The following is a 27,255-nucleotide window of genomic DNA, read 5'->3' as shown; positions in this document are numbered from 1 at the left end:
AGATTTCCCAATGAACTAGTATTAAAGCTGTCACTGCTCATTAAAAAAAAAAAAAAAAAAGGAATGAACCCTGTACAAAAAAATGCTTCTGAAAGAAACCATTATTTTATATCCATATAAGATCTGAAATGAGCATACTCTGAATATTAAATGTGAATTTCTGAAATTGAATTTTACAGAAAATGAAAGAATGTGGAACTAAAGTATGTTCTTAAAGAAATAACATGAGCAGACAACTATTATTTTAAAAGTGAAAACACCTAAATGTACACATTATTACATGCTTCCCCAGGGAAAATTATAGTTCTTGAACATTTCTGGTAAATTTATCAGGTTAATTTGTAACCAGTGGATCCCAAAAGTGAATGAAGTGGTAGGAATCTCGATAATAGTATGATCTTTCCCTCTTTTAGCCAGGCTGAAAATAGCCGTTTTTCTTCTGCATATAAACTATTCCTCTGTTGCACCAATTCTTCCCTTGCAGTATTTAGCACATCGTTATTTTCCACTGCGTGTTTACCTGTTACTCTCTATAAGCACAGAATCACACACTTGGACCATTAACGTTAACTCCCTAAGAAGCTGATTGTCATCCTTCTCTCCTGACCCAAATCAACTTTCAGATCACTAAACATTTATCTTCCTAAAATCCTTAGTTAGTTCCCTACTCAAACTGCTTCTATGGCCGTGCAAAGCCTTTCCAGCTTGTCTCTTTAGCTTTGTCCATCATTAGTACCTGCGATGGTCAGTGCTACGTGGCACCGTGGACAGCTTATACTCTGCAGCTATGCAATCAAATTCTAGACCTGTACCCCTGGGGATAAAAATATATTACATGTTTATAAAAAATTAAAAATTAAAAAAAAAATTAAACCCAAGGGGCACCTGGGTGGCTCAGTGGGTTAAAGCCTCTGCCTTCGGCTCAGGTCATGATCCCAGGGTCCTGGGATCGAGTCCCGCATCGGGCTCTCTGCTCAGCGGGGAGTCTGCTTCCTCCTCTCTCTCTCTCTGCCTGCCTCTCTGCCTACTTGTGATCTCTGTCTGTCAAATAAAAAAAAAAAAAAGAAAAAAGAAATCTTTCAAAAAAAAAATTCTAACCCAAGTGTTGCCACGAAGTTACTTTATAGATATGATTAACATCTATAATCAGTTGGCTTTATGAAAAAACTAGTACGGGAGGGTTTGATATCAATTTCAAGGCCTTGAGAATGGAACTGCTGTGTCCCTAAGGAAGAAGTTTTACCTGTGGTCAGCTCCTGCCCAAGAACATCCAACCTGCCCTTCCTGATGGCCTGCCATAGGCTTTTCAGACCTGCCTAGCCAGTGCCAAAATTGTGTAACCTGTTCCTTGAGATAAACGTACGTGTGTGTGTGTGTGTGTGTGTGCACATCCTCACACCTGTTTCTCTGACGCAACGCTGACTGATTAAACACTTCACCATTGTCAGCACTCGATGCCCCACCCACCTCTCAGCACACTGTTTGTGACTCAGACCTTGTGGCCTCTGCTCATCGTCCTTCAGATATCTCTGCATGAAATGGTCACTTCTCCCTTGTTTCGACCTGGGAATTCGAGCTCACTCCCACTTTCACGAAACGAGAGTCTCACCATTCTCTGAATCTTCTTAGCTTTCTGTTCAGTGACATCGGAATGACCCAGAACATGATCTGACTTCTACACTGCTCAAGTCTGTGTGATATTTCCTTAGGACGGAAGGTCCGTGAGCCGGTAAGACACCTGTCATACAGCTGTGAAGCTTCACCGATATTCAGTGAAGTTTCCGGAACAGCACCTCACGCTATCAGCAACGCAGCTGGTAACTGGCAAATCGAGCGTTACTCTGCACATGAACAGCAGCCAATCTCTGAAGCCCCACAGACCTCAGTTTCCGACTTTGGCTCCGACTTACAGGGTCTGTGACGACAGGCAGGTTACTTAATCTTTAAGCCTTAATTTCTCCTACGTAAAACAAAGTTTTCTCTTATGTAAGGATCAATAATCACTATACTGAGTCATGGCAAATAATAAGTGAGATCATGTACCTGGTATATATTAGAGCCCACTGAAATGTAACTACTTGTAATTACTTTGGAAATGTTATTATGCATTAATTCATCCAATAGAGAGAGTCCATTTTTAACTATTTATTTGATTATAAGTGGAGGGTCTTTTTCATACATTTATTAATCTCTCATTTTTATCTTTCTTTTGTTTTTTTTTCTTTATCTTTTTTTTATTACTATTTTTTGTTGTGGATTTTTTAGGTACATTTTACATCCAACATGGGACTTGAACTCATGACCCTGAGGATCAAGAGTCACACAATGTACAGGCTGAGCCAGTCAGGCACCCCAAGAGTCTTTATTCTGTGTTGCTGTTGTTGTGCTAAGGTACATCCTGTGGACACTGGTTTGGTTTACAAGCAGCACGTACTCTAAAGAGATCTAGAAAATTTTCAAAAATAACTACTAATGATGAGTTCAAAGTGTTCTGCAAAAAAAGGAATTCAGAAAAAAAAAATGTTCTTCACACAGTTGCAACACTACTTGGTGTACCTGACATCTCTACCGCTCAGGAGGCCGTATCAGAACGGACAAAATCAACTTGCTCCTCCGTAATTTACCAACCCCAGTCTGCGAAGGTGTTTGCGCGCCCGCTCCTTCGTGCAGAGTGACTTAGAGCAGCTCTGCAGCTGTGAAGTAACACAGACGACAATCTCTACTCTTCACCCTAACCCAAAAGTCAGGGACAGTTCTCATCAGAATCTTTCAATCCTTTACATCAGAAGGATTCAATCAGAATCTTTCAATCCAATTTCTCAAAATGAGACATTTCAGTCATATATAAAAATAAGTAATATGTGGTGGTTTCAGTTAAAAGATACAATTCTGGTATGTTACATAGTATTATCAAAAACTGAGCATGCACTTTAAAATAATAGTGGTTTTCAAAATTAATTTTTTTCTAAAATGTTTTCATACAATTTCTCAACAGCTAACATGGAGAGCATCTGCGGAAGAGAGAGAGGATAGTCACTCAATTTTTCTCATGCAGCTGACTAAACTTTTCACACTAAGTCATGGCAATCAAACCTCTTGTCACATTAGAGGGAAAGCCCTAAGCACTGCAGGGATTTCAAGCACATTAGCTTTTTTTTTTTTTTTTAAACGTTTTATTTTTTTATTAACATATAATGTATTATTAGCCCCAGGGGTACAGGCCTGTGAATCGCCAGGTTTACACACTTCACAGCACTCACCATAGCACATACCCTCCCTAATGTCCATAACCCCACCTCCTTCTCCCAACCCCCCTCCCCCCAGCAACCCTCAGTTTGTTTTGTGAGATTAAGAGTCTCTGATGGTTTGTCTCCCTCCCAATCCCATCTTGTTTCATTAATTCTTTTCCTACCCCCAAACCCCCCACGTTGCCTCTCAGCTTCCTCATATCAGGGAGATCTTATGGTAGTTGTCTTTCTCCAATTGACTTATTTCATCAAGCACGTTAGCTTTACAACAAAAATATTTTAGAGTATTTCTTTGCTACAAAGTCAGCAAGAAAAAACGGAGGTGCCACACTCTACCAATCACACTGCTGAGCAACAGGTCTGGACGAATCTCCAGATGATCTTATAAACGCTTCTTCCTACTGATTCAGACTCAGACCAGCACTGAAAGAGGTTCTTTATCAAGCAGCACTGACTTTCTGTTCAATATATGTTTTTTAAAATTTTTTCTCAAATCATTCCTTATACCTCATCTCATTAAATCCAGTATACCCAGTACAGAGTTTGCCAATTCATAAGCCCTTAAGTTTTCTTTATAAGAATAATTTTTATCATTTTCTCTTTTTCCCATCCTGTGTCTAAAGGTCAGTTACTTAAGTCTGGCCCAGCTGCACGCTCCCCAACACAACTTTCTCTCCTGTGTCTTCCAAGTGTATTCCAATCTATTTCAGATTTCGTGCTCCCTAATTACACAGTAACACCTTCCTTTAAAGACCTTTTCTTTATGGAGCATGGATTGCTTGCTTCTATTTACTAAAATAAAGAAAACTAAACACAAGACTCAAAAAATGTGCTTTTTTCTGTTTTCCTAATAATTTAAGTTTTGTCTCTTTTTTTGAATGAAAATTGCATTCATTAAAATTGTAGCTCATTTCTCTCCTGATCAGGTTACTTTTTACATTCGTGTATGCAATGCAACATTAAAATGCTTTCAAAGGAAGCTTATTTGTTGGTGGTTTTATTTCCTACAGGCCATGATATTGCAAATAATTTTAAAGATAGCTAAATTATTTGAAGAGAATACATGCATGACAGACTGCAATTATAAAGAATACTCTTTATAATTAAATAAAATAATTGCTTAATTGGAGTGACAGGGAAAAAAAAAGAATTACTTATTTGGTGGAAAAAAACACTCCTCATACTATATATTACAAACTTTCTTATGCAAACTTTTTTTAGGAACCATCTACTGGGAAACGCCAATGCATAAACAATCTTTCTTAGATCAATCATGAATTTAATAAGAATAACGTAACAAAATAATTTAAATAAATATCATATAAGCCATTTTACCTTTGCATTATAGGGAATGTAATGTTTTGATAAAGCTTCGGGAGTATGCATCCATGTTTTGTCTGCAATGAAGAATACACAAGGTCAAATTAAATTACATGTTCCGAGGGGGTCATATTCATTCATTAGCATAAGGAGTCTGAAAGGGGTGGGAGCATTTCTAAATCCTGATTCTCTTACTAAACTGAGAAAGACTAATTAGTCAGATAGGAGAACAGTGTAGCTATAAAGTGCTTAGAAGAGTCTTTCCTTGATATAAAAGTCACTAGCTTTTCCTTTAAAAAGTATTCAAATAATGAAGTGATACTAAGTTTCTAAAGAATATTAAGAAATAACAACTCAGTGGAAGACAACGGTACTGATTACATGATTACGTGACGTCTTTCTTCTTTCCGTTTATACTCTTGTGATTTATAGGGTTTTTTAAATTCTCTAATCAATAAATCTTAAATCTTTATAATTTTCTTAGATTTGTGTAAGAGAATATTAAAAACAAATGTGACTAAAAGGATAGAAGATACTGAAAATAATTTGAACTGTATATTATTGCTAGAAATAGAAAAATATTTTTCGTTCAACTTTGAATTTTATTTATATAGTGTACACATCTTCCAAAATATTTTGTGGACTGTGTAAGTGGGGAAAAAGCAAAAAACATTAAACAAATAAAATTAGACCATTTTTTGGAAATTGCATTTGTCTGTAGTAAACTTTTGAAATCTTTAAAAACGACTGTCTCCTTTAGCAGAGTTTTGTGAATATTTTATTCCTCATGGAATTTAAAAATTTAGAATCAATACTATGAACAGAATACAATCAAAGACATATTTTACCATGAAAAGGAGCTAGTAAGTAAGTACTGAACAGAAATAGATTACTAATAAAGTACTTTCAACATTCAATTCAGAACATTTGAAAATGTTAACAGAAATCAGTTTGATATCATTAATATGTTCTCAGATCAGGGGAATAGGAAGACAAAAAGAAAAAGGCTTATGTCTGGAAGGTCAGTTATTTTATACCACTTGAAAATAACACACTATATTTATTTTAAACACATTTATGGGGTACAATGCAATATTCATATGAATTTCTAAAACAGAACATAAGGGACTGATAAAAATCCCAAGCTAATGGTGAATTTTAGGGCTATTTTTGACTACTAAAGTGAATATGTGATGGTTGTCCTTGTGTGCTGTACTTTGAGAGGTGACACATTCTGAGCTTCAAAAAGCAATATTGACATATTGCCGTTGCCATTAATGTGTGAATTTTTTACTTCCTGTAAGGATTTTAAATTTAATTACACTTTTTTTCTTTATGACTGCTCCTGAATAGTGATATGATTAATTCAAGAAAAACTTGTACTTAGATTTAAGATACAGTCTTGCCCTTGTATATTAAAATAAATAAATCACAATGCTATACACCAGAACAATAAAAATATCAAAACAATAAGAACAAAGACCTACCTTTAGGAAACCTAAAAAAAAAAAAAATCCAATTTCTGTTTTTAACCCCTTAACTCAATTCTTCCCATATCTCCTTTTCCAAGATACACGGCACTGTTCAGAAGGACATAAAGTTTAAGTCTGAGTACACGGTTCACTCCAACCCTGAGGAAGAGGGATAACCCTGGCTGCTTTCTCCTGCAGCCAGTACTCTGGAAAGCTGATGACAGGACCAGTGACAGTCTTGCATTAAGGTGACCTAGAGAGCGAGCAGTTCTATCCAGCTGGTACTGACGACAGATTAATCCCAGTATGAAATGACCAGTGGGTGAGCTGTAATCACTACAATGACAAGAACTCGGTGTCCACATGATCACGCACTGACGGTCTGGGGGATGTACCTCCAGCACAGGCCGTACACTTATAAAACCCGAAAGATCTCTAAAAGACATCCTTACTGTCCTCCTGATGTGTACTCTGGCAAAAGAAAAAATGGACAGAATAAAACTCTTTATATTAACTCCTATAGATGTGCCTGACTGTGAAGAGCGAGTATAGATGATGGTCTCCGGTCGTGACCTATGCCCACGAACGCCATCAGATATACGGACATGGTACAGACACAGGAACACAGACATGTGGAACGTGTCCCCTTCCTTGAAATTGAACTGTAAACGGCCATGTAAAGGGAAATGCCAACATGTCAAAGTATTTGGCAAGTGTCAAACCACCCTGACTGTAACCAATCCAAGTGTTCAGATGCATTGACATTAAGAGCTCATCAAGGATGATGCAGACCGGGCGCCTGGAGGGGCTCAGTGGGTTAAGCCTCTGCCTTTGGCTCAGGTCATGATCTCAGGGTCCTGGGATCGAGTCCCGCATCGGGCTCTCTGCTCCATGGGGAGCCTGCTTCCTCCTCTCTCTCTGCCTGCCTCTCTGCCTACTTGTGATCTCTGTCTGTCAAATAAATAAATAAAATCTTTTAAAAAAAAAAAAGAAGAATGCAGAAATTTTATTATTGTATCACCAGAGCTTATTAGCACACAGGAAGCACCTTCTCTGAATATATCAAATTTAAACCTAAATGTTGGGTGAATAGATGCATAATGAATGGGTTATAAAAAGGGAAATAATATTTAAATATTGAATCTTAAGCGCTATGCACTGTGATTGTATCTACTCATCAGTAAGTCAACTGGTAAGTTACAGTGTAGTTACAGTGTAGTTGAATTATTTAATCCCATTTACTCATGTTCAAATTTTATGCTTTTTTACTAAATTATTCAGTTTTGATGTAATGAATAGAATATAGGATTTTAAGAATTCAGAGAAGGCTAACATAAGAAAAGGAGCCATACACTGGGTATTCTATAAGACTGATGAACCACTGAACTCTCCCTCTGAAACTGATAATAGACTATATGTTAATTAATTGAATTTATATTAAAAAATTAAAAAGTAATCCAGAAAAAGAAAAGGAGCTACAGAACAAACATTCATTAAAATTTACTTGATGACTATGAAATTAGACTAATTTTTACAGATCTCTTCAAAATAGTCCAAATAATGCAATTCTAATACACTCAGTCTTTTTTAGATTCTGTACAGCATTAGAGCATTTGCAAAGAAGATCAGTGAAGTCACTAGCTAATTAAATCAAGGAATACCAGACCAAATACAGATAGAAGGGTTGCTAAAAAGAAAAATATATAGATATGTTTGAGTTTAAGAGAACAATGTCTTTGCCTTCAGCTTCTGAGGTCCAGGAGGGTTTAGTAAGTGTGCACGTGATGACCACATAAGCTGGACACTTTTGAAAGAAAAGATAAGCTTCTACTGACTGAAGACCATCTTCTCTGTTTCGAGTAGAATAGACAATACATGCTGATACCAGCTACCAGAAACATGAATGAATTGTATATTCTCTAGGGGTACAATTACAGCTCCCAATTGTCCAACTATATGGGCGTCTCTCACAAAATTCCACTTTTCTATTTCAAATTGAAATTCAACCGAATAGTGGTACTGGTTGAAGCCAGCAGCAGGGGCTCTGAGAGTTCTCCAGTTCCCGACCTCACTAAACGAGAGCCGTGACTGGCTGGCAGGTAGAACTTCCAGGATCAAGTTCTAACATGAAATCAGAGTAAAATACTGATCAATCCTCTAATACTCTAATCTTCATAAGGATATTTAATCATTAGACTCGGGGCGGGGGGAATCACAAGAAGTTTTTAAAGACAGTGGGGCAAAGCAGGAAAAGAACAAGTGCTTCCATGTCCTGCCTCTGTAAATCACTCCGGCCTTCCCCGCAGCCATCAAGTCGCACAGACACGCCGTTGCCGGTTACTTGGGATTTCTCAATGAAAAACTCCCCCGTTGTCTTTAGCTAAAGAGAAATTAGAAAATGGGAGTTTCGACTTTAAAACCTTCGGAAAAAGGAACTGTAAGCAAATAAAAAAAGAGTCTGGAAATGTTTTTTTAAAAATAAGATAATGGGGCGCCTGGGTGGTTCAGTCAGTTATGCAACCGGCTCTTGATATCAGCTCAGGTCATGATCTCAAGGTCACCAGACTGAGCCCCGTGTTGGGCTCTGTGTTTAGCGTGGTCTGCTTGTCCCTCTCTCTGCTCCTTTGCTCTCTCTCTCAAATAAATAAATAAATACTATCTTTAAAAAAATAAAATATATGATTAAAGAGATGAGTTGTGATTTAAGATTTTTATTACTTCATTAAAAATACTTCTGTGTCTCATAGGATTATTTCTAGATTCTTTTTCTACCAGTAGAAGAAATTTAAAAAGAACATTATATTACTTTCAGAATGTGTTTTAAATCAGAATCAAACTACAAATGACAACAAATGTTATTTTTGCCTTCCCCTTATTCAGAAAAATAAGTAAAATAATAAATTCCTAGTTTCTCAGGGTGGAAAACGCCAGAAAGCTCACATGACCTAAATCCCTTCTGAGTACATCACTCCTCTGAAACTCAGCCAAACGCTGAGGACTTCTCACTTCCATAGCAAAAAAAGTTTGTGCTTCAAGTAATTCCATTATATTTGCACAACTTTGTTGGAATTTTTTCCTGCATTAAATCAACGACCTTGTAATTTACACCTATTTGACCTTTATTAAACTTAGTCCCATGACCACATGACAGTCCTCCAAACACAGAGAGACCACACCAAAGGTTCTCAGGTTCTCAGCCAGGTTCCTGCTCCAGGGTGAAAGTCTTGACGTCGCACACCGCCCACCATGCGCTGCCCCGCTCATCGGGTGTGTTACAATGTGTCGATCAATCCTTTAAAGTGAGAACACTCCATGGACTAGAAGAGAACAACCTAGTTTGTGGTTCTGGACTATTCATATCATATAGTAGAAAATTAACTAGAACCTTTGATAACCACACAGTTCAGACTTAATTCTTTGGCCATTTTTTACCCACATGGCACTTAGTGCGCCTTCCAAATAATGACAGTTTATAAATAAGAATGAAAGTGTTAAATTTTCTGGATCCACGTTCATCAATTTACAGTATCTTATTAAGTTTATGGTGCGGAATGTAAGCTAAATGGTCATTTCTCCCCCACGAATCTGTTAATTCCACCATATCAGTTTATCTCTTCTTGCTTACAATCACTTATAAAATTGAGTGGCATTGTTTAATTATCCTCTCCCACTTCAGTGACAGTGTATTAAACAGGACAGAGCCCTGTGTCCGTCACTAAACAACTTCTTACAGAAAGATAAGGACAGGGCACCTGGGTGGCTCAGGCAGTTAAGCATCTGCCTTCAGCTCCGGTCATGATCCAGGGGTCCTGGGATCGAGTCCCACATCCAGCTCCCTGCTCATCGGGGAGCCTGCTCTTTCCTCTGCCTCTACACCTCCCCCAGCTCACTCTGTCTCAAATAAATAAAATATTTCCAAAAAAAAAAAAAAAAAAAGACAGACAAGGATACATTATTTTAACTTCACTGAGCTACATAAAACTATCAAACATTTCAATCTTTCCTATGAGTATATCATGAAATATTTGTCAGATGCCATGTTTTACTGCCCCTTAAAAAATAACATTTAACTAGCTGTTTCTTTCATTCCTATGCTGATAATTATGATATATTACATTTATATTTATTTTACATCAAAATCCTAAAGTTATTTTGGTCTCGTTATATCAGCTTACTTATCATCAACCCTCACGTATTATGCAGTCAACAGGGAAGCATATGCACACAAACAAACGTGATTTTAAATCATGGGACCCTCAGACAGGCCCACAAGTTGAGTATTGTTTGACTACACAATCCAGTAGGACTAGGTTCAGATCACTTTATTTTTGCAGTTTCGCACCACAGAATAAAATTGCCAGGAAACATGCCGTCATCAACGCATGCTGAATTAAATGTACTAAACAACTCCACCCTCATTAGGGTGATAACCAAAGGTTAATTAGCAATGTGTGCACATTCGTGTTGCTCTGGTCTAACGTCATTCCTGAACCATGTGGTTTGATAATAGGAAAAACTGAGTCCTTAGCATCTCTGTCCGATTTTCACAGTGATATTGAGTTGACCCCCAGGCCCTTTAAATGGGCACCACTTACCTTTCTTCCTGCTAAAAGCACGGTTCATGATGATCAGCCAAACAGATGTTCAGTTCAATCACACTTTATAGCCTATAAAAATGACAAAATAGTAAAGCCTAAATAAAAATATGTTGACCAACCTCTTTTGCACATTGCATCGCATAAAATGCAAATGCATTTTCATCACAAAGCCTTTTAAAGTGTGTCTTAAATATTTATAAAGAATATTCTGAAATGCCCCAAAAGACTCAGGGAAAGAATGAACTAGAGTACTCAATATTACAGATGGCCGAACAGATAAGAACAGTATCTCAAATAAATTTCCTCTGAAGTTCATTAATCTTCTTGTGTTTTTCTTGTTGTACATCTATCATTAATTACATTTATCTGCAAATTTTAGGAGAAAGCAGACTAATACTTTCGGCAATAGTTAAGAGATGTGGCACAGTTCTGAGCAATGATTAACAGCAGTAAAGAAACAGAAGTTTTGATTACCAAGTGGCCGTCGCGTCCCTTTCCAGCCAGGCTCTGCCTGTGCCCCGTAATGCTCTGGCCAGCTGCTGCCCGAGCTGTTCAAACCCAGATGACGGTGTCCTACCCCAGTTTGAAACCAAGAAGGCAGCCCTGATGAGCTCTGAATTTGCCTTTGGGATCATTTATCCCCAATCTTGAAGAATAATGCACGCTCACAGCAAAATAACTATGGTGCTGTCCTATAGGAGCTACGAAGCCCCAAACCTGCCTTCATCTCATGCCTTCTCCATTCCCTTCAGCTGAGACTGGCCAAGGGTCGTTTGCCCACAACCTTAGTATTCTCTGCTACGTGAACGGGCTGAGAATTTTCCAAATCTTCAAGTACTGTCTCTTTTTTATCTTTTTAAGACTTTATTTATTTATTTTTGGGCCGGCGGGAAAGCACAAGCAAGGGGGAGGGGCAGAGAAGCAGACCCAGGTGCCTGTATCTCTCTCTTTCCCAGTTGTGCTTCCTGCGCATTTCAGTGTAATCAGTCAGAAGGCACCAGGCCACTGTTTGAACACCTTGCGTAGAATTTCTCTCTGCTGGGAAGCCTGGTGGCTCCGCCAGTGAAGCTACTGAAGCTTCCGCCTTCATCCAGGAGTCCTGGGATCCAGCCCCACTTCGGGCTCCTTGCTCAGCGGGGAGCCTGCTTCTCTCTCTGCCTGTCCTCTCCCTGCTTGTGCGCTGGCTCACGCAGGCTCTCTCTCAGACAAGTAAATAAATAAAATCTTAAAAAAAAAAAATGTTCTCAGCTAAATACCAATTTCATTAATTGCAAGTTCTACCCTCCATAAAAATACTAGAACACAAACACAACTCAGCCAAGTTCTTTGCCCACTTCATAACAAGAAATCCCTTTCCTCCAGGGTCCAGTAACACGTTTTATCTTTGTTTCTATCTGGAAATCCATCAGATTCCCATCCACACATCTACCAGCACTCTGCTTATGATCATTTATGCATTCTTTAAGAAGTTCGAGGCTTTTTAGCTCTTCTCTTTTCCTTCTGAGCCCTCAGCAGAATCGCCTGGGGCAGTATCGCCGCGAGCACCTTCTAGTAGCACCTCAGCGCTCCTCCAGCTTCCACCCATCACCCAGTCCCAAAGCCGTGTCCACGTTTTTGGGTATTTGTTACAGCAGCACCCCACAGTCAGCTTGGACTGCCATATAAAATACCGTAACGGCGTGACGTCAACCACAGAAATTGTTAACTGGCAGTGCTGGAGGCTGGAGGTTTGGGAGCAGGCGCCAGCTAAGTGAGGTTCCAGTGAGGGCCCTCTTCATGGCTTGTGGGACACAGCTTCTGGCTGTGACCTCACATGACAGAGAGGGACAACCCTCTTGCTTTTCCTCTTTTCATAAAGACACTACCCATCACGGGGTCATCCCCTAATGACCTCATCTAAACCCAAGTACCTTCCGAAGGCCCCATCTCCAAATACCACTCTGGGGTTCAGGATTTCAACATGTGAATTTTGGGGGTACACCAACATTTAGTGCATAGTATTTACAAATCTATACAGCAGTAAAACAAGGAGAGAAATTAGTCTTGATAATAAAATCATTTTTACAGTCTAATTACTGGTATTTCTGTTCAGGCATTTCTGCTTCCAATGAAGAATTAAAACAGTTAAGAATTAGAACTCAGGGGGCGCCTGGGTGGCTCAGTGGGTTAAGCCGCTGCCTTCGGCTCAGGTCAGGATCGCAGGGTCCTGGGATTGAGCCCCGCATCAGGCTCTCTGCTCAGCCGGGAGCCTGCTTCCTTCTCTCTCTCTCTCTGCCTGCCTCTCTGTCTACTTGTGATCTCTCTCTCTGTCAAATAAATAAATAAAATCTTTAAAAAAAAAAAAAGAATTAGAACTCGGGCTCTCTGTCTCTCTCTCTCTCAAATAAATAAATAAAATAAATATAAAAAATTATAAAATATTATTACCAGGCTTAGATAATGACACAATAATATCACTCTTCTATTAACCTCACACTTCATTTACCTTCTCATGATTATGCCACTAATACAAGAAAGGTAGAGAATATGTTTAAAAAACTAAAACACCAAAATGATTATGTCATTTATACTAATGATATAATATGGTTTCTTTTCTATAATGTAAAAGATATAGATGTAATGATTGAAATTACTATATTTATTATAAAAATATATTCATTCATTCAGAAATCATTTTTAATCACCAATGCCAGCCACTCTGTAAGGAATGAAGGGAATACAATACAGACAAAATATATTTTGTCTCGTCCCAAAAGTTACTTTTCATCTAGAACCTAACAGACATGGTTATTGATCGATCATATCCTGAAAAGAATAAGTCAAGATAACAAACTAGCACAAAAGAAACATAATTATCCAAATGTAAGGTCCAATTTCTCCGGAAAAATAACATTACCAGGAAGCCTATTAATCAGCAGATCAGATTCAGTATGTCTCAGGTAGACATTTTCAACAATAGTAGATTGTGAAATATAAAGATGGAGTTTAATACCCATAATTTTAAATTTCATAAAATTGTGTGTATTTTAAAATGAACAATATAATATAAACTCTTCGGGGCATAAAGACAGAAAGAAAAAACAAAAAAACCTTAACATAACTGTATAAAGTTCAGGAGGCCAAATAAATAAAGGATATGAAATGACGCCACAATTCTATGACTCTGAAATCCCAGAAGGATTTTTACCTGCTCATAAAGCACATAGATATAAATGTCAGTGGGTACTGGACAAGCTGTTCTTATCTAGAAGCAAAAGCCATAATTTCACTTTCCAAACACTAGTTTTTAGCAACGACACTCTTCTCTTCTACTGATCCAATGACACTCTTCTCTTCCTTGAGAAACAGGTCATAATCCCCCCTAGAACATACGCAGACACTGGCTTTGCTCACTGTATCCATGTGCAGAATACAGTGAGCAAACACAAGTCGGAATTCCATACACTGTTTGCAGGTATAATGCATTCATAACATGTTTTAAAATGTACTTAAAGCTGAGGTAATAAGATATATATTGTTAACTCACTTTATGTTAAGTTTAAGAAATGTAAGTTCTGTATAAACTTAATTTCAATTTATAGTATTATATAAAATCTTTTTGGATAAACTTTTGATAAACATTGTCTCAATGGCTACTCATACGTGGACACATTATTTCCTTATCAGTAAAAAATTATTCCTAAATTCTTGCTAAATAATATATAGAGAGAATAACATAAACATCTTTTACTAATTTTCCATAAAATAGCATCCCAGAATAAAAATCATACAAGGTTTAAAGTATTGCAATTTAGATTTTCTATTTTGTTAAATTAAACATAAAAAGAGTTGTTCAATTAAAACAAAAACAAAAACAAAGTCTGGAACAATATACACGGCCATCAGTGATGTGTGAGCCTCCACATTTAACTTTACTCTCTGGGACTGATACTGAAGAGTGTGTCCTGCATGGGTCTGTTTGTGCTGTACTTACTATAATCCTTTTTTATATATACATGAAATCCCTTGGGTTAATAGTAGTATATGGTACGACAGGAGCCCTTACACTATTTTCCCGAATAGTCTATACAAAGAGTCATATCACGCACTGACTAAGCCAACCTTCCCTCGGACATGTACGCTGCTACCTCTCACATTACATAAAGCTGCACGGACCTATTCAGCCGCTCCTACTTCTAATCATGGTGGAGTAACAGGCTATAGTTCTCCTACTCTCTGAAACACAGAAAATGAGTCGACATGACGGGCTGTGCATGGAGACGGAAGCAGACTCCAGCAACCTTCCTAAGCTGGGATATGCCTGAGATGTGGTGAAATTAAGGAGACTCGTGGTTACAGACCAGAGCACTGGGGAGGACAGAGCTCCACAGAAGTAACTGAAGATACCTGCAAAAAGCCTTACAATTTAACTCGGTAATGACCACTTCGTGAGACCGAGTAAAGAGACACCCACAAAGGTCACAGAGACCAGTACCTGCAACTCACACTGGAGGCAACAGCAAGGGAGAAAAGCCTGTAACTCACAGGATAACCATGTACCTGGGGAAAAATTAAAGCTAGAATAAATGCTTCTTTGGCCCCACTTAAGTGATTTTAAAAACAACACCCGGGGCGCCTGGGTGGCTCAGTGGGTTAAGCCTCTGCCTTCGGCTCAGGTCATGATCTCAGGGTCCTGGGATCGAGTCCCGCATCAGGCTCTCTGCTCAGCGGGGAGCCTGCTTCCCTCTCTCTCTCTGCCTGCCTCTCTGCCTACTTGTGATCTCTGTCTGTCCAATAAATACATAAAATCTTTAAAAAAAAAAACAAGACCCAAAAGAATTAACCCATTTCTGAGTAACTTCACTAAATTCTAAAGCTATGTTCAAAATATTTTAAGGAATATAAAAATACTCAACACCCAACATGGTGAAATGCACAGTGTTGGGCATTCAATTAAAAAAAAAAAAAAAAAATCAGGGACGCCTGGGTGGCTCAGTTGGTTAAGCAGCTGCCTTCAGCTCAGGTCATGATCCCAGCGTCCTGGGATCGAGTCCCACATCAGGCTCCTTGCTCGGCAGGGAGCCTGCTTCTCCCTCTGCCTCTGCCTGCCTCTCTGTCTGCCTGTGCTCGCTCTCTCTCCCTCTCTCTCTGACAAATAAATAAAGAAAATCTTTAAAAAAAAAAAAATCAGGCATGCAAAGAAGTAAAAAAAATACAACCCATAATGGGGAAAAATAAATCAATCAAAACTCATCCAGAAATGTAGATGTCATTAGACAAACTTTTAATCTCAAGTTTTATTTCAAAATCAGTAATACATTGATAATACACTGTGTGGTCACTTGCTATTAATTTACTCTATAACTTTAACCTTTTGTAGACTTATTTAAAATAAGGGGAAAAAAAAGTTTGGAGTCAACAATCATTTCTTTAAATAAACCCAGCATATCCTACCAAAGTAAATTCACTGATATTTATAAACTAGTTCAGAAGGTTAGAGAGATGTTAATGAATGGCAGTTTCCTGCTTTTCAACCTACTGCTCAAGCTCTTATTTGATAAATAAATAGCATTGTTATGAGTAAAGAAACTATATATGGCATAATATTAAAACCTATAAAACAGCTAGTTCTGAATTTCATTTTACCCTTATAAGTATATTTAAAATCAAATATTCCTGGAATTCCTTCAAGGTTAAAATTTTAAAGAACCAAAAAAACTGATTAAAACACAGTTCACATTAAATAAATCATAAGTCACTAAAATCCTGTTGTTCATCACCAGATCAGAAATGATGTAAAATGGGGCGCCTGGGTGGCTCAGTTGTTAAGCATCTGCCTGCTCAGGTCATGATCCCAGGGTCCTGGGATGGAGCCCCATATCAGGCTTCCTGCTGAGGAAGCTTCCTCCCTCTCCCACTCCTCCTGCTTGTGTTCCGTCTCTCACTGTGTCTCTCTCTCTGTCAAATAAGTAAATAAAATCTTTTTAAAAAAAGAAATAATGTAAAATAATGAAATCCAATCATTCATTTTAGTTCTGGGAAGGGAAATGAGGTAAAGTTAAAAAACAAACAAAAACCAATAGTTGCTTTTCCTGTAAATGTATTTTTTAACTCTCTTTTACTGCTTTTTTTGAATATGTAATTCAAGAAGGTAATCATGAGAGAATGTCAAGCAATTTTAGATCCCACCTTATCTCTTCCAGGTTGCCGAACCCTCTATTATGGCTAATTCTTGGAAGGTCATTGCTTGTAACAGCTCATGTAGCTTCCAAAATCCCACTCAGAGAATTCAGCTCATTTTTTACTCTTCTTGATCTAATTAGTATCTATTGTGAAGATTCTCTGTTTAAATCTCAAATTTTAAGACACCTTACAGCATTTTTCTTTATTTTATGACTGTAATTTGCAAAAATTTTGCTTTTAAAGAGCAATAAATCCTACCTAAGTGTAGCCAAGAAAACTAACCAGCAGACAAATTTGGAAATTTTACATTCACAATTTACATTACTAGGAGAAGCCACATGATGTGATACAGAGGATATATATATATATATATATATTTTTTTTTAAAGATTTTATTTATTTATTTGAGAGAGAATCGAGACAGAGAGAGCGAGAGCGCACACGCACGCACGCGCACAAGGTGGGGGGAGGGTCCGAGGGAGAAGCAGACTCCCCGCTAAGCAGGGCCCACACCCCCACCATGTGGGACTCGATCCCAGGACTCCACGATCATGACCTGAGCCGAAGGCAGTTGCTTAACGAACTGAGCCACCAAGGGCACAAAGAAGATTTATATTTACCATTTGCTAAGAAATAGCAACATTATTGTTTTCTGAAATTGACTTGGGATATAAGTGCTTATTGTTATTTTTTTTACTTAATTTACTGTATTGACCTATATCTTGTAACACTCATTAAAAATTCTTTACTCTTTCAATAGATAGATTTTGAATCTACTTTATGTGACATTACAGAAGTGGAGAAGGGAAAATAAGTATGACATGGACCCTGATTTCAAAGACCTTATCGTCTTCGAGAGATTCGGAGAATGGGCACAAGCCTGATTAAAGAGAGAGATGCCAGGGAAAATGAAGAGGATGAAGCACAAACGACTGTCTCTGTCTTGTTCAAGGTCAAAGTTTCAGAGTGGAGGTGAACAGTCATCTCCCAAATGGGCAAAGGTCGAAGGTGAGGCACGAAATAAGGTTTTGGCAGAAGGGCAGAACGTGTGCAGTACATGTCGATTGAGGGCTTGGGCTCCCCGCCGCGCCACTAACGGCCTCAGGGAGCAGCCACCGGCCCTCACTGGGGCTCTCATCCAGGCTATTCCACAACACCCTGAACATCTGAGCACCTGGTAATGGCCAACTCTTGAGAATGGCTTTATGCAAGAAAACCTTAATTTACAAGGTCCAGAACACAGGGCTGGGGAGGAAAATAAAATCTGAACTTCCTCAAATGCCAAAAGTGAATTCAAAGTAAAGGCTACAGTGAATCAACAAGAAAAATGGACACATAAAGCCTAACTTTTCTGACAGCTAAAGCCACCAGATTCGAACCACTTTATTCTAATAATAACACTTTCTCCTTTAAGAGGATTTTCCACATTTCCACAGCTCTGAGCCTCCAAGTACTGTCCAGTAAGTAAGAGTCTGGGCAGTCTACGGCGATCCTGTGACAGCACGAGATTCCGTGCAGGGACTGCGTCGTGCAGAGACACCTGCCACACCCAGACCTGGTGCCACCACTGAGCCCCTCCGGAACGGGGAGCCCGGGCCGCGCTGGGGACCCAAGGAGCAAAAGCTCCAAGGAGGGGGATGCGCTGGGGCTGCCGACTGCCGAAGCGCCCGTCCGCCTGGGCATGGGCGTCCCGGGGAAGGGCCTGCAGGGTCGGAGCCGCGCTCCGCAGGCCTCTAGCCCTCTGCTTCAATAATTAGATTCTGAGAATTCTCCTTAAAACGTCCTTCAGTGATCAATTAACTATTCTTCTCGCTGGGCTTTCTTCACTATCTTCTGTCCTTACTGGGGGCTCAGCTACCTCACTCCGAAATGAGGTAATCACGCAGTAAATAAATGAGGCCAAGAGAAATATTTTTTAAAACAATTAAAACTCTGCAATATTGAAACAAACATTTCTATTTACGAAACATGTGTAGACAAAAGTTTTCCTGGGTTTAGTTTCCCTCTGAACACCAGGTTTTGAAGTAAACTACGGAAGTCTTACTCAATTTTTTCTCCACTTTTTTTTATTGTAACAATGGACCTTCTTTCCTTCTTATTTTGACTGTACACTTAAAAACTCTATCCTCTTAGACCCGCTGTTTCGGTCATTGCTCCAAACACTTCAATATCCATATCCTAACTGTGAGAGGGTACTTGTGGGATCCAATTCCTGAAGTAACATTATCTTTGGCAAAACTCCCGAATTCCTTTGAAAGACCAAAATAAAACAGCTTGACTGCAGAATGAATGCTATCAGAGCCTAAGACTCAAAACTTTCTGGACTTTTAAGAGTAGAATTTGTAAAACACCTACTGTTTTAAGATTCAGTTGATCTCCACAAAGCAATAATACAAAACAAACACTTTTAGTTCAGCTTCAAATGTTGAAAAGAAACAGACCCCAAATGGAGTCACTTTTGCTAAGCCCCACCAAGACTTAATGCCTAAATTAATTGTGATTTTAGCCTCTCCCAGGAGTGGAATTTTAAACCAATCAGTCTGGAATTTCCTGGTCAGCATTAGTGAGGTCATCTGCATGATAAGACACCCCCCATGCCCTTCCCCCCTCAGGGAAGGTGACCTTGCCAGAAACAATGCTTTCTTTTCTTTTGCTAATAGCCTCCTGGTCCTGTCCCATAGCATGGCTGCCTATAAAATCCTTCCGTTCTGTGCAGCTCCTCAGAGCTCCCTCCTATGTGCTCCATGGGATGCTGCCTAATGGATGAATTGTTGAATAAAGACAATTTGATCTTTACATTTACCTCAGTAGAATTTTTTTAAGAATCCGAAAGGATTTTTTTTCATTTAAGCATTTTGCTTTAATGTCAGCTGTTTCTAGATCAGTATTTTTACAGTAAGCATAGTTTTTATCTTTACATTAAATTCTAACAAACAGTAATAATAAATGTGCATAGGCTTACCATTTTCATCCTTTTATAAAGTTTTAAAGAGAGTTTTAAGAAAGCCAAAGAGAGAGTGCAATGATTTCTTTCACCAGTTTTTAAAGCAGCCCTTAAAAGAAACCTTTCTTTGCACTTGGTGTCCGGAGCATTTCACAAGGTCAGTGGTTTCCCTGGGAGAGAACGGATGCACAGGAAAGCTCATCCCTGAAAACAGAGCTTCCAAATATTTACACGGGGAGATCACGCTTTCCTTACTGTAAGAGCCCGCTGGAGAGTACCTCTGTCCACACGCAGTACTGCTCGGCCACAGCCACAAATAACATCCTCTCTCCTTCCCTATAACCACACATGTCCTATTTTTAACTTCAGTGGGACCACCGTATGCTTCAATTCTCTGTCCTTCCTGGGGTTTCCACCAGCCTTCTCACAGACGGCCGCCACCAGCCTTATCCTCAGGAACCTATCTCCACCACCAGCCCGACAAGGTTGAACTTTACTCCAGCCCTGTGATCCTAGAAAATAACAAAGGTTCAGGAAGTCCCCCACCCCTCTGTGTTTTGGAAAAGGCTCCCTGCAAAGAACCACCCTTCCCCCAAATGATTTAGATAAGATTCAGGGCACTCCCCCTGTTTACTGAAGACGGAGCCAGACAAAGACCCTCCAAATGCCCATTCTCAGCTTCGTGAATGATTAGCTAAACGATTCATGCCACTGACCAATGTGGACAAAATACCTGCTACGTGACCAGACCAGAGCTTCAGCTAAACTTCTCTTTTCTCCAGGATCTTTAACTGTGACCCACCCTCAGTTTAACAGACTCAACCCTTCTTCCTTCATAATCCTTCCTAAAAGTAGGCTGACCTCGGGCAAGAACATGGTCTGGTCTGCTGCCCCTAATCTCCCGACTCCCACTCATCCACCTCATCCACCCACCCACATCGAAGTCTCTCTAGGCTTGTTTACTCCTCCCGACAAAAGAAAACCCTTTTCTGCCTCGCCTTGGAGACGCCTGCAGACGTAGGGCTGGCGCATTCCCCTATTACAATCTCCCTCCCTCCTCTTCCAGCAGGGACCTTTCACACAAGGTCTCCTTACATAAGCCCAGATTTGCTTTTTATTTGACGCTCCATTTGATCAGATTAGAAAGATTTCTGGCAACAAACCCCAACCTAGTTCACTGAACTAATTGAACTAATTTGAAAAATTTTTCCTTTCAATATACCTACTCAAATGGAGCTAGACCTCTCATTCTCTTTCAGTAATGAATGCTTTCATTTCAGCATAAAATGAATTACAAGAATGTCCTAGAAAAGTGAAAGAATCTGGGTTTTAAAAATTGTCACCCTTGCATCCCTAGCATCTAGTTCCTCTCACAGGAAATAATTGCTGAATTACAAAGCAAATTAACAAATTCAGTTTTCTAAAATAACAGCATCTTATTGAATAGAAACATACATCTCAGCTCCGCAAATCTGTTCAATCTGTAACAATTAACATATCTTAATTTGAGATTCTTAATCTCAGGAAACAAACTGAGGGTTGCTGGGGGGTGGAGCGGTAGGGACAGGGTGGCTGAGTTATGGACATTGGGGAGGGTATGGGGTATGGTGAGTGCTGTGAAATGTGTTAAGCCTGAGGCAAATAAGACATTATGTGTTGATAATAAATAAATAAATAAAATATCTTAACTTGAAGGTATTTTCAGAATTAGGAAGCTTTCTAAAGTTGTTCAGTAATCCAATAACAAAACTATACTCTTATTTTGTTACACATACTGCACACAAATACAGTAAATTGTACACATAAAAACAATGTAACTTTTCATCAAAGAAAACAGTATAAGCAAGCCAATAATGATAAAGGGCATAATCATGTTCTGAATGAAATATTTCTCTTCTGTTGGACAGAAAAGATCTATTGAAACAGTATGTGTTGAAACAATATAAATTAATGAACAATTTGATGAAGCCATGGATATTTTTAGAAAAAAAGTTCCACTAAAGTCAAGTAAACACAGGAACTCTGCCAGAAAAGAGGAAAACATTTACTCCAATAAAGAATAGGCAATATTCTTTATTCTTTCTCTAGGTTAAACTTCCCAAAGTAGATAAATTGGAAGAATAGAAGGAAATGAAGATAGTATTTAGCTAAGGACAAAGGAAGAAATATTTGTAAAGGAGAAAAGAATAAGAACTCATTAACAGGTGAAAACAAGGAGAATATCGTATTTCCCTCGAGCCTGTACTGAACTGTAGGTCCCAACAGTTAAAGCCAGAAACCCTCAGACCACCTGACTCGTACTCTAGAACCCACGGGGCTCCTTTCTTTTTGCACTTTCTTGAGGCATTGACAAAGGTGTTTTGCCAAGACCGGCACATACTAACCGACAACCAGAAAAGACACAACAGCCAAGGGATGTCCCTCACATTAATACGTCAATACGACACCCCACGCATCCCCTTCCCCGCCTATGATCAGGGGCTGACCACAGACCAACCCCCCAACCCGTGACCACACGCTCCTTGCATGCCCTCTCGCGGGGGCGCCTCGTGTATGGGCCTCTCTGTATGACACTCCGCGTTCCTCTTGCAGGAGGGGAGGTCGGTTGTCAAGGTTTGAGCCAGCCACCTCCCCGGGTCCTGCCTTCTGAAATAAATCCCTCCCTTTCTTTTTTCCAAACCCTCACTTCTTGAGATACTGGCTTCTCCAATGACAAGTTTATCCAAGTTTGCTCAGCAACAGGGCTGGCCAAGCCAGCCAGGAGCTAGGTTTTTGATTTGTCCCGACCCCTTGGGATTCCCTGGGATGGAGCAGGTGGCCACGGCAGCACGCCGGGGCTCACTGAGCATTGTTGAAGTTAGCAGCTAGGACAGACCAGTACGTAATGACGCAACACTATAATGGCTAAAACTGTAAAAAAACACTATAAATGGGACTAAATTACAGATCGGTGTAACTCACGGATGAATTACTGAGTTTGAAGATCAAATGGGGGAGAATCTCCTAGGTGACTACAGAAAAAAAGATATATCAAAGAAATACCAAGAGGATAAAGAATAGAAATAAAAATGCCAAAATCTAGATCCTGGGAATACCATAAAAAGGGAAAAAATTAAAGGAGAGAGCAGGGCAGAGCTTAAAAAAAAAGGTCTTAGAGAATTTTCACAGAATTAAAACAAATTATGAAAAATGTCAAACTGAAAGTTTCAGATCCGGGCATGTTAAAATGAGGAACAGTAAAGGCAGAATGAAAATATACACTTCCAGACACAAAAAGAATGGTCTTGTAAGGGCCTATTTAGCCAGAGCTGCCCCACCTCGGTTGAACAGCCATTTTGTTGTTTATGCTATAAAGCTTAAATTGACCCTGCCCCCACCCCCGCCCAAGGGGAACTTCCTTAAAAGCAAGTCCAGGAAACCAGTCCCAGGTAAAGGAGCCCAAATACAAGGGTGGGTCAGGTCAGGCGGAGATAACGGCCCAAATGCAGGGATGAGTCGGGTCAGGCGGAGACACCCAGTCAGTAAAGCGCATACTGTCTCCCCAGCTGCTAAGGAGTGTGGGCCCCCCCCACGCCTTTTGGGCGCCAATTCTGACCAAGGTGATAGGCTAGTGCAAATGTCTACTAGGGAAAATGTAGTTCAACTGGCCACCCGTGTGTGACCTAGCATGACTGTGCAGCTTTCTCTGTGTGTTACAATCTCACTGGCCACCCGCGTGTGGCCAGGCTCAACCACATGGCCTGTGCTCTGTAAAAGTTAGTCTGTGAGGCAGGGAGGGGTCGCCCTCTCTGTAAGGGGTGGCCCTGACCGGACTGTTTGACGGTCGGTTTGATTCTTGATGCTTGGTGTGAAATGAAGCTTTGCTTGACCTTTGCTTTGTATCAGTCGCGCTCCTTTGACCATGGACCCATTATTGGGGGACCCAACATTGGGGACCCAACAGCCTAAAGAGCAACAAGAACCAAATTAACAATAAAATTCACAGTAATGACACAGTATGCAGAGAAACAGGCAATGTCTCAAGGTCGTCTACACGAAAAGAACTTTGAACCATGACTGTTGTATGCAGTAAACACAGTGATGTGAGGGAGTAAAAACGACCTACGAAGCTTGGGCCACTTGGCTGGTAAAGCACGAGACTCTCAGGTTTATAAGTTCAAGCCTCATGTTGACACAAAATGCCTCGGAATTTTTAATCACGGAAAAAGTATAGTACTGTTACGTTTTCATACTGCAAAGGTAAAAAAAAAATACTGAAGATAATCTAGGTAGCATTAAAATAAGAGAAACAGGTCCAGCTTCTTTTGCAAAGATAGAAGCACTATAGCATTACTATAGATTTTACTAAGGTATTTTATCTTAAAAACAGTAATAGTTAATATAGGGCTAAAAAAGGAAGGAAAAAAAAGAAAACAGATGCATAGAAAAATACATGGATAGAAAGTGTAAAGAAAGACACACACACACACACACACACACATGCACAGCTATAACAATCCAGAACTGAAAATCTAAGTAAACATTTGCTACATAATGGAGCGCAGAGGAAAACAAACAAACAAACAAAAAACGGACATGAAATGTAGTTTAGTACTGACTTATTGTGAGAAGCTACAGACGTTGAAATTTAAGGAATTAATGTAGGAACATCAAGAAAGGAAATATGTATTAAGAACATAATATATACACTTTAGTCAAAAATAACTTTTATCTGACAATAGGAAATGAAAAAAGTTGAAAACAAAGCACAATAAACAGAAAATATGCAATAAGATGGAAAAATACAAGTCTACCCCATTTTACATTTGGCTTTGGGATCCAAATTAATGAATACCTTGCTGAATAAGAAACAAAAGCTATAAAATATAAGAAAATATAAGAAATAATATATACATAGTTTGACTTACCCAAAGAAAGAATTTTTTGAAAAATATGCAAAAAATAAAAATCAATTTTATTACATTAAAATTAATGATTTCATTTCAGAAAAGCTCACCATGGAAAAGGTAGTAGACAAATGAGAAATCTGAGAAAAAATAGTTTTTCTCTCTAAATCTAATAAGAAGTAATATCTAAAGTATACAAAGGGGCACCTGGGTGACTCAGTGGGTTGAGCTGCTGCCTTTGCCTCAGGTCATGGTCTCAGGGTCCTGGGTTCAAGCATCAGGCTCTCTGCTCAGTGGGGAGCCTGCTTCCCCTCTCTCTGCCTGCCTCTCTCTGACTACTTGTGATCTCTGCCTCTCAAATAAATAAATATAATCTTTTAAAAAATTTATTTTTTTTAAAAGGTATACAAAGATTTTTCTAAAGAGCAGTAAGAAAAGTCAATAATCCCAACGGAAAGGAGACAGACGATAACTTCCAATTTATAGAACAGACAGGCCAAAAGGCTAATAAGTATATAAACATATATGCAAAGTTGTTAGGAATCATCAAAACAGAAATTTAAACCATATTACTTTATACAAATGTGACTGAAAAAGGCAGAAAATTGTATAATGCCAAATACTGGTGATGATGTGAAATTGTTAACAATGGTTCTCATATTTACATACTCAACGAATCACCCTTAAGAAATTAGAAACTATCCAATGTTCAAGATTCCCTCAGTCTTTGACTCGGTCCTGATTTCAGTCTTTCTTTCTTTTTCTTTTTTTTAAGATTTTATTAATTTATTTGACAGACAGAGACCACAAGTAGGCAGAGAGGCAGGCAGAGAGAGAGAGGGAAGCAGACTTCCTGCTGAGCAGAGAGCCCGATGCGGGGCTCGATCCCAGGACCCTGAGATCATGACCTGAGCCAAAGGCAGAGGCTTAACCCACTGAGCCACCCAGGTGCCCCGTCACGCCCGATTTTATAAATTACACAGAATAAGAAGATCAACTATGAGACAGTTAAGGAATAGCCACTGAAGTCAAATGAAAATGAAGAAAAGTGTATACTTTTGGCATCCAAATGAAGGATGTTTTCATTGAGAAGATTAAATAATACTAAAATGTCTACAAAGGGGAAGCCTGAGAAATGCCTATTAAGTTTCACAACATGGAAATTATCAGTGACTTTTGCAATGTAGTTTCAGGGGTAAAGGGGCTCAGACAGATTGGCTGGTATTGATTCATGAGAATATAGGTAGTAGCGACAGGAAGTAGCGACACTCCGGAATTTTTCTATGAATAGAAGCAAGCAATACAGCAGGACTGAAAGGTGACACAGACTCCAGGAGGAAACATTTTGTGGTACTACTGTGCATGCACTTATACAGATGGGAAAAATTTTTTTAAAGATTTTATTTATTTATTTGACAGAGATTATAAGCAGGCAGAGAGGCAGGCAGAGGGAGAGGGGGAAGCAGGCTCCCCGCTGAGCAGAGTGCCTGATGCTTGAACCCAGGACCCTGAGACCATGACCTGAGGCGAAGGCAGAGGCTTTAACCCACTGAGCCCCCCGGGAGCCCCCAGATGGGAAAATTAACAGGAAAAAACTGGTGATATAGAAAAGAGGATAAATGCAACAAGAAATTCCCTGAACAAGCATGAAGAGGTGTGGTCAAGTCCACAAGGGGGGGGACTGTCCTCAGACTGAAAAGAGGCAGTGTGCTCCTCACAACAGATGGGAAGGCTGAGCCACTGGAACACTTGAAAATTCTTAGTAGTTCTGCAGATTTGGTGATGAGGAAATACAGAATCTCTCCTCCACGTATTTTCTCTTTTAAATAAGAAGTAGGTCATGAGCTCTGAATGAGGAAGGTGAAGGCATGTAAGATCAGAGAGGAGGAGGAGGAGGAGGAACAGGAGAGGAGACAGCGGACTGAAAACATCATCCTGAGTCCATGCGAATGGAAGAGGCCAGGTGGCTGATTTTCTGGATAATTTTAATGACCTGATGAGGACTGCAATGTAAACATAAAGTAAGGCTAGTCAACACGCTCACAGGAGTCCGTGGGTGTATGCGTATCCAGCCATGTTACCTACTTATTGTCATCAACGGGAGTTAGGATTTTTCCAGGCAAGTAAGACAGAAAAAAGAGGCAAAAGTGTCTTGGTAAATTACTGAAACAAGATTTGTCTTTGACATTGGTCCAATCTTAGAAACTACATCAAACAACTATTTCCTTTTCTCATCATTTTCCTTTCTTGTAATCAACATGAATATTCAATTACAATTTACTACTTCAGAAATGTTTTTAAATTACCACAGTGTAAAACCTTGTTCACAATTTAGTAACCAGCGGGGAAAACATACACATGCATGTTCTCCCGCACATTATGCTTGTCGAATGAATACGGTTACACCCAAGAAATTTTTCTCAGAGATTTTCTTACAAGGTGGCACAGGTAAGAGGCAGAAAGGAAAAAGAAATTTTAGTATCTCAGCACTCAGTGCTGACTTCAGCACAAAGCTGGGCAGGCCAGTGGCTGACATTCCTGACACCGTTACCAGGGCCACGACTTCCCCGTTCTGAACTCCCCCTGCCCTTTCCGCAGCTAAGTCCTGTTGCCTGGTTTCAGTTA

General features: G+C 39.4%; 1 protein-coding gene across 10 annotated transcripts in view; it reads right to left on the bottom strand.

Moving 5' to 3' along the window:
* GULP1 (GULP PTB domain containing engulfment adaptor 1) overlaps positions 1 to 27,255 on the bottom strand; it is a 256,891-nt gene that overhangs the window by 88,496 nt on the left and 141,140 nt on the right. For 8 of the 10 annotated variants that reach the window (XM_044241127.1, XM_044241128.1, XM_044241125.1 and 5 more), the window contains 2 exons: positions 10,636 to 10,707; positions 4,584 to 4,645 (listed from right to left, as the gene is read on the bottom strand). In XM_044241127.1, the coding sequence (XP_044097062.1) occupies positions 4,584 to 4,645; positions 10,636 to 10,663 (90 nt within the window). In that variant the 5' untranslated portion in view covers positions 10,664 to 10,707. Of the gene's footprint in view, positions 1 to 4,583; positions 4,646 to 10,635; positions 10,708 to 19,762; positions 19,973 to 19,999; positions 20,240 to 27,255 lie in introns of those variants that run through there. The other 2 variants (XM_044241131.1, XM_044241130.1) reach the window with 2 other exon arrangements.

This window comes from Neovison vison, chromosome 3 (assembly GCF_020171115.1).
Source record: "Neovison vison isolate M4711 chromosome 3, ASM_NN_V1, whole genome shotgun sequence".
Classification (NCBI taxonomy): Eukaryota; Metazoa; Chordata; class Mammalia; order Carnivora; family Mustelidae; genus Neogale; species Neogale vison.
The sequence above is the reverse complement of the archived record's forward strand: the minus strand, read 5'-3'. Positions and strand labels throughout refer to the sequence as shown.